At 53.3% G+C, this 15,604-nt stretch overlaps 1 protein-coding gene across 1 annotated transcript in view; it reads left to right on the top strand.

The window, feature by feature from the left end:
- Nucleotides 1–15,604, top strand: part of TUBGCP3 (tubulin gamma complex component 3) — a 66,530-nt gene that overhangs the window by 48,988 nt on the left and 1,938 nt on the right. Inside the window, exons 17-22 of the mRNA XM_077754009.1 lie at nt 667–802; nt 6,733–6,821; nt 6,945–7,076; nt 10,890–11,030; nt 12,755–12,871; nt 15,462–15,601. Of these exons, the coding sequence (XP_077610135.1) occupies nt 667–802; nt 6,733–6,821; nt 6,945–7,076; nt 10,890–11,030; nt 12,755–12,871; nt 15,462–15,601 (755 nt within the window). The remainder of the gene's footprint in view (nt 1–666; nt 803–6,732; nt 6,822–6,944; nt 7,077–10,889; nt 11,031–12,754; nt 12,872–15,461; nt 15,602–15,604) is intronic.

Raw genomic sequence — 15,604 nt, 5'->3', positions numbered from 1 at the left:
TTACTAGACGATTTTTTTGTGATTCGTCTGACATTCTTACTTAACAGGTGTCCCCTCTTCTTATCTGCTAAGTGTGGCCCTGAGGGAGGGAAGCTCCCCAACCCCTGCCCCCAGGGCATGAGACCACCATCCATTTGCAGGGAACTGGCTTCACAAGCAGCAGATGCCGGTGGTAAAACAGCCTGGAGGCCTCTTTACAGACTGCAGATCTTCTAGTCCCACCTGGCTTGAGATTTACCAGCCTCCCCTGTCCCTCTGGGCGGGTGGGGGTGGAAGACACCTGCTGCACGGCGGGTTGAGCGTCCACATTTCTGACTGGGTTTAGACGGCGTTTACAAGTCCTCAGACACCGCTTACTGGCTGTGTGACCCTAGACTCCGTCTCTCAGTCTGTGAAAGTGGTACCGAAACATCTTCCGTCGTTGTGAGTTTGCCCGACGTGCTGCTTAACACACAGATCGTCGCTGTACTTGCGTTTGATGAGACTTTCCTGAAACGTCTAGTTGCTTATTGTCATGCTGAGAATTTATGAGAGTCGATTGTGTGTTCTCTGGCTTTTCTTTGCACTTCAGAAAAAGTGCAGCAGAAAGGCTGAGCCCTGTCATGGGAAGGTCCCTGGGTCGCCTTAGGTCAGAGCGCTATCAGCCTGTCCTGTGCCTCTGTGCAGGTGTTCACGCGGGAGTGCATGAGCCATTACCTGAGGGTGTTTAACTTCCTCTGGAGGGCGAAGCGGATGGAGTACATCCTCACGGACATCCGCAAGAGCCACATGTGCAACGCCAAGCTCCTGAGGAACATGCCAGGTAAACCTGCATAGCCATGGGGGCCTTCGTGCCTGCANTGGATTGGGCTTTTGTCAGGAGTCTCCTTTGTGATACTGCTCATCTTGACTTCCTGCAAATTAGAAAGAAAGTTGAATCAAGTTAGATTTTTCAGACCATGAAGTTTCTTTCAGAATTACATTTGTTCTCACTCTGCTATTCACATACGGACTTTTTTTTTTTTAAGGAAGGAAAGCTATTTAATAAGTCACTGGCTCATTTAAAGTTCACTTAGTGTTTTGATTAAAATCTGTTTGGGATTCACTTTAATATTTGTTTTGGCTCATAAACCATGACGTGAAAGTATTTTATATTATTTTACAATTAAAAGCTGTGGTAAAACTTCTTAGATAGTCAGGTTTATTTTAATGTTACAAATATTAAATAACTGTAGTTATCAATACTGTTGAAATTTTCACATTGAAATTCATTTGGTCAAAACCTTTGAGAAAGTATTTCAACAGTGTGTCTCTAAAGGGAGATGGGGGCGCCTGGGGGGCTCAGTCAGTTAATCCTCCAACTTCGGCTCAGGTCATGATCTCACAGTTTGTGGGTTCGAGCCCCGCGTTGGGCTCTGTGCTGACAGCTCAGAGCCTGGAGCCTGTTTCAGATTCTGTGTCTCCCTCTCTCTCTGACCCTCCCCTGCTCAAGCGTGTGCGCGCGCGTGGTCTCTCTCTCTCTCTCTCTGTCTCAATCTCTCAGAAATAAATTTTAAAAAAAATTAAAAAAGTAAAAAAACAAAACAAAAAGAAAATGATTTGCTTTATATAGGAGTTTTTGATAGTGTCTACCAAGATGTTTATGCCTGTTTTTGTATATTTGTCAGTTAGCTGGATGGAAAGCAGTTTTTGATACCAAAATCGTTTAAAGATTTGGTTCTATTGGTATGGAGTTTTTTTGTTATTGGATTCAATAAATGTAAAAAAGTATCACAATTGGCGGCAACTAAATTTTTGTTTAAAGTAATATATAAAAAAAGGAAATAGGTAAATGAGCATGTATTTTAAAAAAAAATTTTAAAAAAAAAATTTTTTTTTTTTTAATGTTTTATTTATTTCTAGGAGAGAGAGAGAGAGACAGTGTGAGCAGGGGAGGGTCAGAGAGAGAGGGAGTCACAGACCGAAACAGGCTCCAGGCTCTGAGCTGGCAGTCAGCACAGAGCCCGACGCGGGGCTCGAACCCATGAAACGCGAGATCATGACCTAAGCGAAAGTTGGACGCTTAACCAGCTAAGCCACCCAGGTGCCCCTAAAAAAATTTTTTTAACATTTATTTACTTTTGACAGGGAGAGAGACAGAACATGAGCAGGGGAGGGGTAGAGAGAGAAGGAGACAGAATCTGAAGCAGCTCCAGGCTCCGAGCTGTCAGCACAGAGCCCAACATGGGGCTCGAATCCATGAACCTGGGAGATCATGAGCCTAAGTCAGATGCCTAACCGGCTGAGCCACCCAGGCGCCCAAATGAGCTTATACCCATTCTCAACCTTTGTGTGTTGAGGGAAGAGAGAAAATGGATGTCCCTTCCTCCCCAGAGGGTGGTATTAAAATGATCTCCTTTTTGGTCCTTGTAAGAAATGAAATGGAGGGTGGTGGACATGGGGGGGGCCTCGTGCGAGGGAGACCTGTCAGGACGGGACTGCTGTGGCATTCTGCCAGGATGAGTGGCAGCGGCTTCTCTTTCTTCTCTTTTTAATGTAACAGTGGCTCATCTGAATGTCCACAGTGTCCCAGCCCTGCAGAAATGATTACTTAAAAGTCGAGTGGGTATTTTTAAAGTTTCCCTGTGTGTGTACCATTTTTGTACAGGCAGATGAGTAGCTACTCCTCAGTAACTACACATTTATCAGAAGTTCTCAAGGTCAGGCTTGTGTTGAGTGGCATTGCCCGGGTCAGCGCGTAGCCCGTCAGCACCAGGCCGTGGCCACGGCTGATTTCCTGGTCTTCTGCCTCAGTTTCCTCATGGCGGGTGGGATGTCCACAGTCTTACTTCCTGGGCTGTGTAACACACGTCCCACAGCTGCCTCTGGAGGGCGCCTGTGCAGGCATCACTGCCGCCTGCCTGGGGGCGCGGTGACAGCAGAAGGTGCTTGCAGGGGCCCCTGTGTGGTGAGTGGGGATTCCGAACACAGGAGGCAGGAGAAACCCTGGTTCTTCCCCAGCTCTTTGAAGTCTTAGCCTTGAGAAAGTAATCAGATGGGTAATTTGATAGTCCTTTTTGAATATAGTAACGTCAGTTATCAATACAGGTTGAAGGAGGTGGTTTGCAATTGTGAAGAAAGTGTATTAGGATCTTTAAAAATAAAGAAACTTGGTTTAATTTTAATGACCCTGTACGCCGTTGAAGGCACGTCTCCAGGTCAGTAAGTGCCTCCCACTGCAGATGCCCCCACAGCAGGTCCAGCGCTTCTAGAGCTGGGGGGCACGGGGGCAGCCCTTCCAGAGCCTGGGGGAGGGGGTTCCCGCCTGCCCTGTAGTGATCAGCCACGGGCGAGACCCCTCACTCCTGATTTCGGGCAGGAAACTGCTTCTCATGGAGGGGTGGGGGGAGGGGGAGAGATGCCTTGTGTTTATGTGGTTTTGGACCTTGTACAAGTGTTGGCTTTGTTTTTTGGATTATTTGTGGGCCAATCATAAAAATACAAGTATTTATATTTTAATTATGTTTTATTTTTTTAATTTATATTTTTATGTTTAGTTTTGAGAAAGAGTGTGAGCAGGGGAGGGTCAGAGAGAGAGGGAGACACAGAATCCGAAACAGGCTCCAGGCTCTGAGCTTGCTGTCAGCACAGAGCCCGATGCGGGGCTCAAACTCAGGAACCGTGAGATCATGACCTNCTTTAAAAATAAAGAAACTTGGTTTAATTTTAATGACCCTGTACGCCGTTGAAGGCACGTCTCCAGGTCAGTAAGTGCCTCCCACTGCAGATGCCCCCACAGCAGGTCCAGCGCTTCTAGAGCTGGGGGGCACGGGGGCAGCCCTTCCAGAGCCTGGGGGAGGGGGTTCCCGCCTGCCCTGTAGTGATCAGCCACGGGCGAGACCCCTCACTCCTGATTTCGGGCAGGAAACTGCTTCTCATGGAGGGGTGGGGGGAGGGGGAGAGATGCCTTGTGTTTATGTGGTTTTGGACCTTGTACAAGTGTTGGCTTTGTTTTTTGGATTATTTGTGGGCCAATCATAAAAATACAAGTATTTATATTTTAATTATGTTTTATTTTTTTAATTTATATTTTTATGTTTAGTTTTGAGAAAGAGTGTGAGCAGGGGAGGGTCAGAGAGAGAGGGAGACACAGAATCCGAAACAGGCTCCAGGCTCTGAGCTTGCTGTCAGCACAGAGCCCGATGCGGGGCTCAAACTCAGGAACCGTGAGATCATGACCTGAGCCGAAGTCAGACGCTCAACCGACTGAGCCTCCCAGGCGCCCCTGAAGTTGCTTTAAATATTTTTCAAGGGTGTGGGACATGCTTGGACTTGTTTGGCTCTGAAAGCCCCTCTAGTGTCAGTGAGGAAAATGGGTATCACAGGCAAGGTTGGAGGTTGGCGATCCTGTGGGGAGGTGGCCATGGTGGATGCCTGGTGGATGCAGCAGCGGGGTCAGGGGTCGTGCATGGACTTGATGGAGCTCTGGGGCACAGGGCAGGGTGATTGGGCCCTGCCTGGAGCTGGGGGGGCACCTTTGGGGGTAATGCTTCCATTTTAGATATGATAATATGAGGTGTTTTTAAGAATCTATGTGATGCATCTGTGGGATTGATTTGTAGCCTGAGACAGATCTGAACTAGAGATGAGGGTGTAGGTGGTGTGCGTGGGGGTGACGCTGGGGGCTGTGGAATCAGCGAGAGATGAGAGTGTAGACGCTGTGAGTGGTGAGAGATGAGGGTGTAGACGCCGTGAGCAGGGGTGACGCAGGGCAGAGGCGGCGGGCGGGAAGCCGCTGCAGCAGGAGGCCAGGAAGGCACGGGGAGCCCAGGGTTTCCGGGCTGTGTGGATGACTAGCCGAGATGCAAAGCCAGGAATTTGAGGTCAGCGCCAGTGCAACTCGGGACACGGGAGAGTTTCGTAAGTTGGCAGTGGAGAAATCGTGCACCAGGTCACTCCGGGCCATGAAGTGGAGTCAGTGACAGGGGCACCATGTTGTCAGCTGTGTGAAGCCCGACCGACTTCCTGGTTTATGAGTTCACGTGTGACATGTAGACCGTGTTCGCAAAGTCGTTTAAGGTGCAACTAAAAGCCAGCACGTTATCCAAGGACTGCTGGATTGATGGCGGACGGGACCCCAGTGCAGACACCCTAAGGGACCCCCAGAGCTGGAGACAAGAGCAGTCACACCCGCATGCTCATTCCGCTGAGCTTTCCCGTTCGTGTAGCACACGGACTGGGGGCGGGGGCGGGGGTGCCACGGATCTCTGTGCCCCCGTAGCACACCGGGGCCTGCTCCCCGCCTTCGTGCACGTCCCTCGGGACAGGCGATGGAATCTGCCGTCCGTCATTGACGTTAGCCTCTCTGTGGAGAGCAGTGTGGAGGGGAGTGTTGGGACGCGGAGACGCCTTCTCACAAGGCTGTAGGACAAGCGGACGGCTGTCACTTGGGTCCGTACAGAGTGGCACGTGTCCGGACACGGCGCAGGTGCACTAGAGGGAGGACCCAGAGACTCGGCATCACAGTAAGACTTGGGCGCTGTCCCAGATGCCGTGTGAAGGACCATATGTGTGGTGCAGGTGTGAGTACACAGGTGTCCGGGGAGGGGCGGTGGGGGAGGGGGCACAGCCCAGAGCGGAGCTGTAAATGCAGGTCGTTTCCTCTAGAAGCTCGCTTACACCGTCGTATGGGCGAGGCCCCCTTGAAACAGCGTTGTGTCAGCTCTGTTACGCGGGCAGCAGTGTGGGCAAACGGCTGGGACTAGGAGACAGACGTCTTGGCCCCGCTGGGAGGTCGCTGACCAAGGGCTTCCCAGGCTCACGGTCCCCGTTCTTCACGGCACTGTTGGCACGGCCACGGGCCGCGGGCTCCCGCCGGCAGGGAAGGCGTCGGCGGGTTCGGAGCACGGGCTCGTCCCCCGAGGGGGCCTGCATGCTGACCCAGGCCGGCCGCGCCCCCATGCGTCACGTACCCCTTAACCTGGAGAAAGGAGTGCAGCACCACTGCCCTTCCACGCGGCGTGTTCACCTCCTCAGTACTCTCGTACGAAGAAGGGACGGGGAGGGCTTCTCGAATAACTGCAGCGGTGACTCTTCACTACGCAATTAAAGGCATCCGGGGTGGAAACAAAAATAAATGTGCCTAAACCATTCCTCTGATGGTCCCACTGACCGAACCCTCCTCCGCCGCGGCACCCCCAGCCCTCTGCTTGGGGCTTGGAACGGAAAATTGAGAGTGTGGGTGGAGAACGGCTCTTCTGTGGTGACCTTCAAGCTTTTTGATGGTTTTATAACCTTGGCAAAGAACAGAAGCAGAGTCTGGGCTCGGGCCCATGTCCCTCCCAGTTCACGCGTCTCTTTGGTGACGAGGTCCCATTCGGGCCCTTCAGGAAATGTCACTTTTGTCTCCAGATTGCCGGCAGCAGCAGCCACACGTGTTGGAAAGAAGCCACAGAATTGAGCGCGTGTTCACACTAGTGAAACAAAATTTGTCTACTCAATTTTCAGATGCAGTTCTTTTGTTTTATGCTGTTCCTTATCAGGTCCTTGCTCTCTGTAAAGTAATGAGATGCTGTTGATCAGGTGGCTGAACCCTTGCGTAGCTTGGATGGCATGGAAATCGATCACGGAAAGACTGCTCCCTATTTTAAGGGGTTAAGAGTTAAAGCCAGTGATTCTTCGTTTTTGAAAGCGAGATTGCAGACGAACGGGCGGGAGGGGGTGTGTCCGAACGTGGTGCGCGCTCGTGACCGCAGCTCGGTGGCTCTCTTGCAGAGTTCTCCGGGGTGCTGCACCACTGCCACATCCTGGCGTCCGAGATGGTCCACTTCATCCACCAGATGCAGTATTACATCACGTTCGAGGTACTTCCTGAGCGCCCTGTGACTTTAGATTAGTCGCGTCTTACGGTTTTGTGTGGTGACTTTTGTCAGGGGCCCTACACCAGGAAGACATGACCTGGTCCCGAGTCTCACGTCGTTTCCTAGGTGCTTGAGTGCTCCTGGGATGAGCTGTGGAATAAGGTGCAGCAGGCCCAGGACCTGGACCACATCATCGCGGCGCACGAGGTGTTCCTGGACACCATCATCTCCCGCTGCCTGCTGGACGCCGACTCCAGGGTAAGACGGACACGCCTACACGAGATGAGTAGCGTGGCCTCGTGGCGGGCTCCGGTCACAGGGACATATTAGAGACGGCCACGTGCCCACATTAGTGGTAACTTATCATTTGGTGTTCAAGGTGGACCGTTTCCAATCAGAGTCAGAACGAGAACACACTCCGAGATGTGTATGAAGCTGGTACAGCACGTGCTCTCACCCCCGTGCTCTAACCTACCCCTGTGCTCACACCTGCCTGTGTGCTCTCACCTGCCTGTGTGCTCTCACCTACTCGTGTGCTCTCACCCACCTGTGTGCTCACACCTGACTGTGTGATCACGCCTGCCGTGTGCTCACACTTGACCGTGTGCTCTCACTGCCCATGTGGTCTCACCCGCCCCTGTGCTCTCACCTGCCCGTGTGCTCTCACTTACTCATGTACTCTCACCTGCCCGTGTGCTCTCATGCACCCTGTGCTCACACCTGCCTGTGTGCTCTCACCTGCTTGTGTGCTCTCACCTACTCGTGTGCTCTCACCCACCTGTGTGCTCACACCCGCCTGTGTGCTCACACTTGCCCGTGTGCTCTCATCCGCCCATGTATTCTCACCCATCTACCTGAGTGCTCTCACACGCCCACATCCTCTCGTGGGGCTCAGAAGACACAGGTGAACCACGAGCAGTGGCTGTGTGGTGCAGCCTACAAGTTGAGGAGAGGGCGTGAGGACGTGTGAGTGGGGGCTGTGCCTTCTCGCGCGCTCTAGGGACGGGGGCCGTTCCTGTGTGTGCCTTCATGGAGACAGCGTCTGGCTGCACGAGTCAGAAAACAGGGTGTTTGTCTAGACGAACTCTAAGCTGAACTCTGTGTGTTCCGTTGGTTACGTGACCCCGGCTCAGTTACTGGTGTCGCTTCCCTGTGGGCCCCTGTACTGAAAGTGGTTGTTCACGTGGCCAAACCTTCTGGAGTTTTTATTTTATTTGGACATCTGGGGAAGCAGGGAACACGTTTTCAGTTGAAACAAATTTATTATGACGAAAGAGCCAAAACGTCAGGCACATTTTTACACTAAATGGGTGACTTCCGACGAGTTATGGGCTCGTGGAGGCTGCATTCAGCTAAGCCAGCAGCCCCCCAAGGAGAGCGCGGTGCTTTGGGGGCTCGTGCTCGGTGCAGCTGCATTCCCGGCACGGCTGCGCAATGTGCCACTCTGGCTGCCACCGCCCTCCTCTGTGTAACACAGAGCCCTCAGCGCTTCTGGGTGGAAGGCTTGGGCTGGTCGATTGAAACAGTGGCACAAAAGTAACCGAAAGCACCTGTGTGATGAGTGAGGTGAGGGCTGCGCGCCTCCGGCCTTCTGGCCTCGGTCACTGTCAGTGAGCCTGGCCTTCGCCAGCTGAGCCCCTGGACACTTCATGGGGCCATGTCGCCTGCACTGTGCGTCCTCATGCTCTGTGCGAGCACAGCCTTGTCCTGTCCACAGGGCGCAACACGCCCTCTCTCGGGTAGGTCTGAGGGAGGCAAATGGCGTCATTGACAGAAACCACCCCTCACGGAGCCTGATGCGTGCGTGGTAGGTAGTTACCTGCATTAAGTGGTTCAGAGCCGTACTGTGTGTTACGGAGATCGCAGGTGGGCAGGCGTGGTGTGTGAGCTTCTGAGGGTTACACGCACATGAACCTCGGTCTAGCGGGAAATGAGGAGCTGTCAGCGTTCGGCAGCGTGAGGTTTAGGCCACCCCCACACGCGACACTTGTGTACGGAACAGTCACACGTCTTGCCTCCAGAAGATTCCCAGGGACAGCAGAGCCAAGGGGAGGATGTTTACCCGTAACACACCCGCTCGCGCTCGTGGAAAGTTCACACGTAAGCTGGTCCCGAGTCCCTTCGTGAAGGAGTCAGTGCGCTAATGACTTAATATCATTTTTGAAATGGCCCCTTTGCTGCTGGTTTCTGTTTAAAACGTTTTTTTTAATGTTTGTCTTTTTAAATTTATTTTTGACACAGAGAGCATGAATGGGAGCAGGGCAGAGAGAGGGAGACACAGAATCCGAAGCAGCTCCAGGCTCCGAGCTGTCAGCACAGAGCCCGATGTGGGGCTTGAACTCACGAACTGCGAGATCGTGACCTGAGCCCAAGTCGGATGCTCAACTGAGCCACCCAGGCGCCCCTAGTTTTACTTTTAATTCGATGATTTAAAATAATCAGTAGAGGTTTTGATTTTTAAGGAACCAAATCCATAGAACAGAGTTGAACAATCTGTTAGGAAAATTCAGTGTATTTTTGGTTCCTCCCTTTGTGAGAACGAGGCTGTCTGCTGCCTGCACAGCCCTGCGGGTGCGTGCGTGCACAGGTGACCCTCGCCTCCACGTTGCTGAGGAAGGTCCTGAGTTGCACCCGACTCTGCCGCTGACCAGTCGGAGCCCAGAGCACACGGTCGAGGCCGTGCTCTGCGAGCAGACTGCTGACACAGGCCTCCTCACACCGAGTGAAGAAAAAGCCCCCAGTCGCCTCGTACAGTAGTTAGCTGCTCCCAAGCCCATCTTTTGTTTTGCTTTTTTGTTATTAAGCGAGAGAATGAGCAGCCTTATGGTGAGTCTAGTGTTGGTCGTGGATCCCGGCGTCCTCACCCCTGCGGCGGCTACACAGTAGTGAGGTTTGTGCCTGGGGGTAGCAGCCCTCGCGGGCCGTGTTTGAGTGGGTGCGGTGCATCCGCAGACAGCGCCGTGACCGTGGCCTTGCTTACGTCCCCACTAACCTGAACACCTTCTCCGGCAGCGGTCGGCTGGGCCCCCCCGCGAGCTCAGCACCCCTCTGCTTTCTGGGCTTCTCGTCTGCTTCTCCGTAGAGTCTGTCATCTTCTCCCAGAACACCCTGCACGACCCTGGTGGGTTGTTGCTACACGTGTGCAGTTTGGCTGGTCTGTCATATCCACTTTTGTATCCCAGCAGTTTCTAGATTCCCTTAGGTCCTGTTTTTATAGGGAAAATCAGTTGGGTTTCTTCTTTTCCACAGGGTACGTTTTCTGCTTTTTCTGACTTAGCTGCTAGCTGGGTCAGCCGGGAGCATGGGCAGGCTCCGTACCTCATTCCCGACGCTCAGGACACGTTTTCTTCTTTCCCCACTGTCGCCAGGAGCTGTCCTGGGACCTTGGTCAGGTTGTGGAGGGCCCTGAGTCCAGTTCGCTAGATGCTTTGTATAAATTGTGAGCGGCTGTTACGTTTTAACACGATTTTTTCCCCACGATTTCAACATTTTCTTCCTTTCAAATTGTTAATGGGTTTTTTAAAACTCGAAGCTGGCAGAGGGTCAAGTAGATCCCCCTCTTCAGTCGTGGGGCNCCCCCCCGCCCGCCGTCCCCACAGGTGCCTGTGGAGGATGCTGTGCCGCGTGAGGAGACGCTGGGTCCGAACGCTGGCGGCTTGCAGTGTGGGACTGTCCGTGCGTGCCTGCTACCACCTGGCTTCTAAAAACCGTGCTGAATCTGTTTCTTGTCTCCCTAAGGTCCTCCTTCCTCCTGTCCCCTGTGTCCCCTCTAGGTGTGTGTGGCTCCGGGCAGTGGAGAGGACGGAATTGCTCTCCGTTCCTTTCTGCCCCTCGGAGTATCTCACTTCTGGGGCCGCGCTGTGGCGCACGCGGTGCTCTGAGGGGGCGGGTGACACGGGACACCGTGCCGCGCCATGTGTGCTCGGTACGTGTGAATGGACAGGCGCAGAGCCCTTTGAGGGTGTGAGTTGGTATCTTGTTTTATAACGTCTTTTTACTGCTCACTCGTGTTCTTTGGACAACTCAGGAATGAGCACGTCATTAAAAGAAAAACCTTTGTCTCCTGTTCAGGCACTTTTAAATCAACTAAGAGCCGTGTTTGATCAGATCATCGAACTTCAGAACACTCAAGATGCGATTTATAGAGCGGCTCTGGAAGAGCTACAGAGGCGATTGCAGTTCGAGGAGAAGAAGAAGCAGCACGAGATCGAGGTATGGCTTTGATACCAGGGGCTTACCAGGTTTAAGAGTGAGCTCACTGCCACATAATCACGAATGCGACAGGCGACGTTCCCTGACCCTGTGCGCCCACCTGCATGTGGAGCCCAGAGGCGCATCGCTGTCCTCCTGTCGTGAAAGTAAATAACGACAGCACCCACGGGAACCCCGTGACGGAGGTGCTGGGCTCTGCGTCGCCGTGTTCCCTGAAGCTGTTGGATGCGTGTGTCCACGTGGGACCTGAAATCTTGCACTTGTGGCTGTTTTCAGTGACCTCACTAACGTGTGTTTATGTCCTTCGTGACCTTAGATTGTGAAGATTTATTGAGCAAGTTTGGCTGTTTATGACATTTCTTTATTTGCTATGATCTGTATCATTTTTTGCTTTTTCAGGGTGCTTCTTTTTAGGTGACAGGTTTTTCAGTTAACACGATTTGATTAGTTTTAGTTTTAAGTNGGTGGCCGGGCACGGGCGCTCAGCCGGGAGCTGGGGGCTGAGAGAGAGGTGAAGGCGCAGGGGCCGTGTAGCCTGGGCGGACCCCAGGCCCCACGCGGCGTGCTCCGTGGCCCTTTGCAAACCCTCGCATCCCAGAGATCATGAAGGGCCCCTGGATTAAGTGGGGTGTCTCGTGTCCGTGAGCTGAAGAACTGAGTCCGGGCCATCCTGGTTCTCATCCTGGCGGTTCTGGGGTGTTTGTAGGCCTTCAGTTTTCCCCCCGTAGGAAATGATAAATTGATCCTACAATTTATGTGAAAATATGTAGGGCAGAGCGTGCAGAAAGGAGAGCACAGCAAGAAGGAAGCTGAGTAACGTAAACCCTGGGGACTCGCCGTAGAAGTATGGTAGGGAGCGGGACGGTGTGGGCTTCACCACGGGCACTTGTGGGCAGAATAACGTCCAGAAACAGCCCTTCCGCCTTCTGGGGCCATTAGCTCCCAGCTGAGGACGGGGTGTGGGGGGGGCATGGGTCGTCAGCGAGTGGAGTCAGGCAGCTGCATCCCCAGCCTCACACCACACGGGTAGCACGCGGCGGGCTGCGTCCGAACAGGAAGGGTGCTGTGCTGAAGCTTCCTGAGGGTCACGGAGAGACTAGCCAGAAGAGAAACTCACATTCCATCATGGTTACGGTGAGATATTCTCACTGATAAAAAAAAAAAATTCCTACATTGATTCCTATACAGGCCGGCAGAAAAGGCCTTTAGTTAGACTCACCATTGATTAAGAACAATCTTTTAAAATAGAAGTAGATCTGTTTCTAGTGCAGAAAGATCCACGGGCTTAGGAGAAATGGCCAGAAGCATTCCCGCCGAGGTCAAGGGCCAGTGGCTCCACTACTTTGGGCCCGTCGGCTCCCCTTTCACGCGTGCTGCCCATGTCAGGAAAGCGCAGAGCGACGCGGAGGTGTGGGGTCTGGCACGGCATCGCTGCCGAGCGCTGGAGGCGCTTAGCTGGACGGGTATGGCAAGTGCCACCTGTCACACGGTGTGAGAACATAGCTCCTGAACGCGAGCGGGTTCCCTGCGCTCGTCTGTACTGAGAGAGAGTATTTCCAAGTGTCCTGTTAATTGGAAAGCGACCAAGCGCCCACTCGGCCTCCAGGAGTGACCGTGCTCGGCGGCAGCACAGCCCCACGCCCGCTCCCCGCCTGCCAGCCTGGCCCTCCCTGGCGGCCCCTCGCCCCCATGCTTTATTTACTCTGGTCCCTCCCGTTCTTCAGGGCCGCTGGGGAGTGACGGCAGCGGAGGAGGAGGAAGAGAACAGGAGGGTCCAAGAGTTTCGGGAATCGATACCGAAGATGTGCTCGCAGCTGCGGATACTGACCCACTTCTACCAGGTGCTCACGGCAGCCCCGAGCCGCACTGTGCGCCTCTGCGGTAGACCGTTGCCGCCAGAACGGGCCGCCCTGCACCCTGGGCGGTGCCCAGTCTTGGCTGTGACCTTCTTGGGGACGCTGGGCCGACCCCGGATGCCGGCCCGGGAGGGTGCTGGTGGTGCCGGTGGCGGGCGGGGCTCTGGGAGGGCCGGGGTGAGGCGGGAGGGCGTGCGGGGGCCGCGGGCNAGGGAGGGCGGGCGGGGGCAGCGGTGGCCGGGCACGGGCGCTCAGCCGGGAGCGGGGGGCCGTGTGCCCTGCCTTTTCTCTCTGGTGGGTCTGCTTTCTGGTTCCTTCTGCTGCCAGTGTGATTGTAGTGATGGAGACACAGGTGAAAGATTTTGTGGAGAATTTTTACATTCAGTTGCTGGTAACTAATGGGAAAGAAAAATCGAGCATTGACGTTGAAACCTTTGAAAATTACATATTTGTGGGCTTACGTCTCCATGCGGTTCAGGACCTCACACAAAGCTGGCACCGGTTCGTGGGTGTCTGGTTTCNGGGGGAGGACTTCGTCCTTTGTCACATGCTCTTCCTGTGACGTTAGCTACTGTTACGGGGGTGTTGAGAATATGTTTCCTTAAAGGTGATAAAGATGGGGTTACGTTCAGTGAAAAAGTGTCTTCACCAAATAGCTGTTTTGATCATGAAATACCTACTTGACCCCTGTGTGGGGACATGGTAAGTATTCACATTTCTTAAACGTGGACACCTGCCGGCCCCTTGCGGGGCTCAGTCTGTTGAGTGTCCAAATGTTGATTTTGGCTCAGGTCATGCCTCACGGTTTATGAGTTCAGGCCCTGCATCAGGCTCTGCACTGACAGCCTGGAGCCTGCTTGGGATTCTCTCCCTCCTTCTCTCTCTGCCCCTCCCCTGCTCGTGCTCTCTCTCTCTGAAAATGAATGAATAAACTAAAAAAAAAAAAAAAAAGGATACCTAATGGTCAACTCAATATGGTTTGTTTTGTTTAATTAAAAAAATGTTTGGTTTTTTTTTTTAATTTTAGAGAACACAAAAAGGGGAGAGGGACAGAGAATCTTAAGCAGACTTCATGTTCAGCACAGAGCCTGACGTGGGGCTCGATCCCACCACCCTGGTCATGACCTGAGCTGAAATCGAGAGTCGGACACTTAAGTGCCGTAGCCCCCCAGGCCCCCAGACCTGTTAATGAGGATAGTGTATGTCTGCAGCAGAGAAATCTTGAAAATGTCTGTCCCCGTGCTCATTTCTCAAAGAGACAGGGGTGTTTACACATTCCCCTGAGAGTTCATACAGTTTTGAAAAGTAATCTTCATCTGTACAATCCCAGTTTTACTCAAATTACCGTCTTCATCTTCTTTCTAAATCACGACCACTGGGATTTATTTTCCTTAACAGAAAAGCCCCTTTGTCTCAGTTGTGCAGACAGCAGGGCGTTACCAGCTGCCGCCACGTCCTGCGTCTGAGCCGTGACCGCAGTTCCCAGCCTGAGCACAGCCCTGTCCCCACGTTTCCCCGCAGTGACCTTCACGTGCCGGCACGTGTCTGTCTGGTCGCCGAACAAGGGGCCATTGCTGGTGTTAGCGACAGAATCGCTCGGAGTCTGTGTCCGAAGCTGCCTGTCTCCCAGCCACACGGGTGTCCGCGGCGCGTTAGGTGTGCGTTCCTTTGTGTCATACACCCGGGTCCCCAGGAGTGCGGACAGGGACGGAGGTGCTGTTGAGGTTTAGAAGGACTGATGGCATGGGGCGTCTCGGTGGTGACTTCTCTGCAGATAAGGCCTCAGGCAGGTCTGCGGGCTTGGGGACAAACATCACCTGCTTCAGACAGACACACGCCTGCTGGCCGTGACTCAGGAACCTGAGGGCTGGGGTTTGTGCTACTAAGTGACTCCGCCCTGCAGAGAAGCAGGCAGTTTTTGTAGCCGGAAAGTTCTGTCGTGTCCCCTGGTAAGGAGGTGACACCGCCGCACTCTGCCTGCTCTTCAGGAAGGGGACTCGGCCTGGGAGCCGGCGACCCTGCCCTGAGGCGGCTCCCTCCTCGTGTTCACCTTGTGCTTTCCTGGGAGGGCTTTACGGTTCAGCCCTCTTTCCTAACGCACGGGAGAGATGAAGGTGTAACACTGGGTTTTGTCTTTAAATAAAAAGGCGCCTGGGGGCTCAGTCGGTTAAGCCTCCGACTTCGGCTCAGGTCAATGATCTCGCGGTCCATGGGTTCAAGCCCTGCGTGGGGCTCTGTGCTGACAGCTCAGAGCCTGGAGCCTGCTTCAGATTCTGTGTCTCCCTCTCTCTCTGCCCCTCCCCTGTTCATGCTCTCTTGCGCTCAACCCCTTACACTCTCTCACAAATAAATAAACAGTAAAAAAATTAGAGGGATGCATATCTAAGAGTGTACACTTTAACAAAATAATAAAAAGAATTGGCTGTTTTAACATCAGGGCTTCACAGCTCGGCACATTCTTACAGAACTTTGGGTAAAAAGGAAAAATGTATTGGTTCTTTTAAATAAAATCGATTGATCCTGCATTTGTATTTGTNAGCCCTACCAACGTAGACGCCTCTCTTCTTGTTTCCAGGGCATCGTGCAGCAGTTCCTGGTGCTGCTGACGACCAGCTCGGATGAGAGTCTCCGGTTCCTGAGCTTCAGGTTGGACTTTAACGAGCACTACGAGGCCCGAGAGCCGAGGCTGCGCGTGTCCCTGGGCTCCCGAGGGCGGCC

This window comes from Crocuta crocuta, unplaced genomic scaffold (genome assembly GCF_008692635.1).
Source record: "Crocuta crocuta isolate KB4526 unplaced genomic scaffold, BGI_CrCroc_1.0 scaffold31, whole genome shotgun sequence".
In the NCBI taxonomy this organism is placed as follows: Eukaryota; Metazoa; Chordata; class Mammalia; order Carnivora; family Hyaenidae; genus Crocuta; species Crocuta crocuta.
Note: the sequence above shows the minus strand (reverse complement) of the source record. Positions and strands in the feature narration are given on the sequence as shown.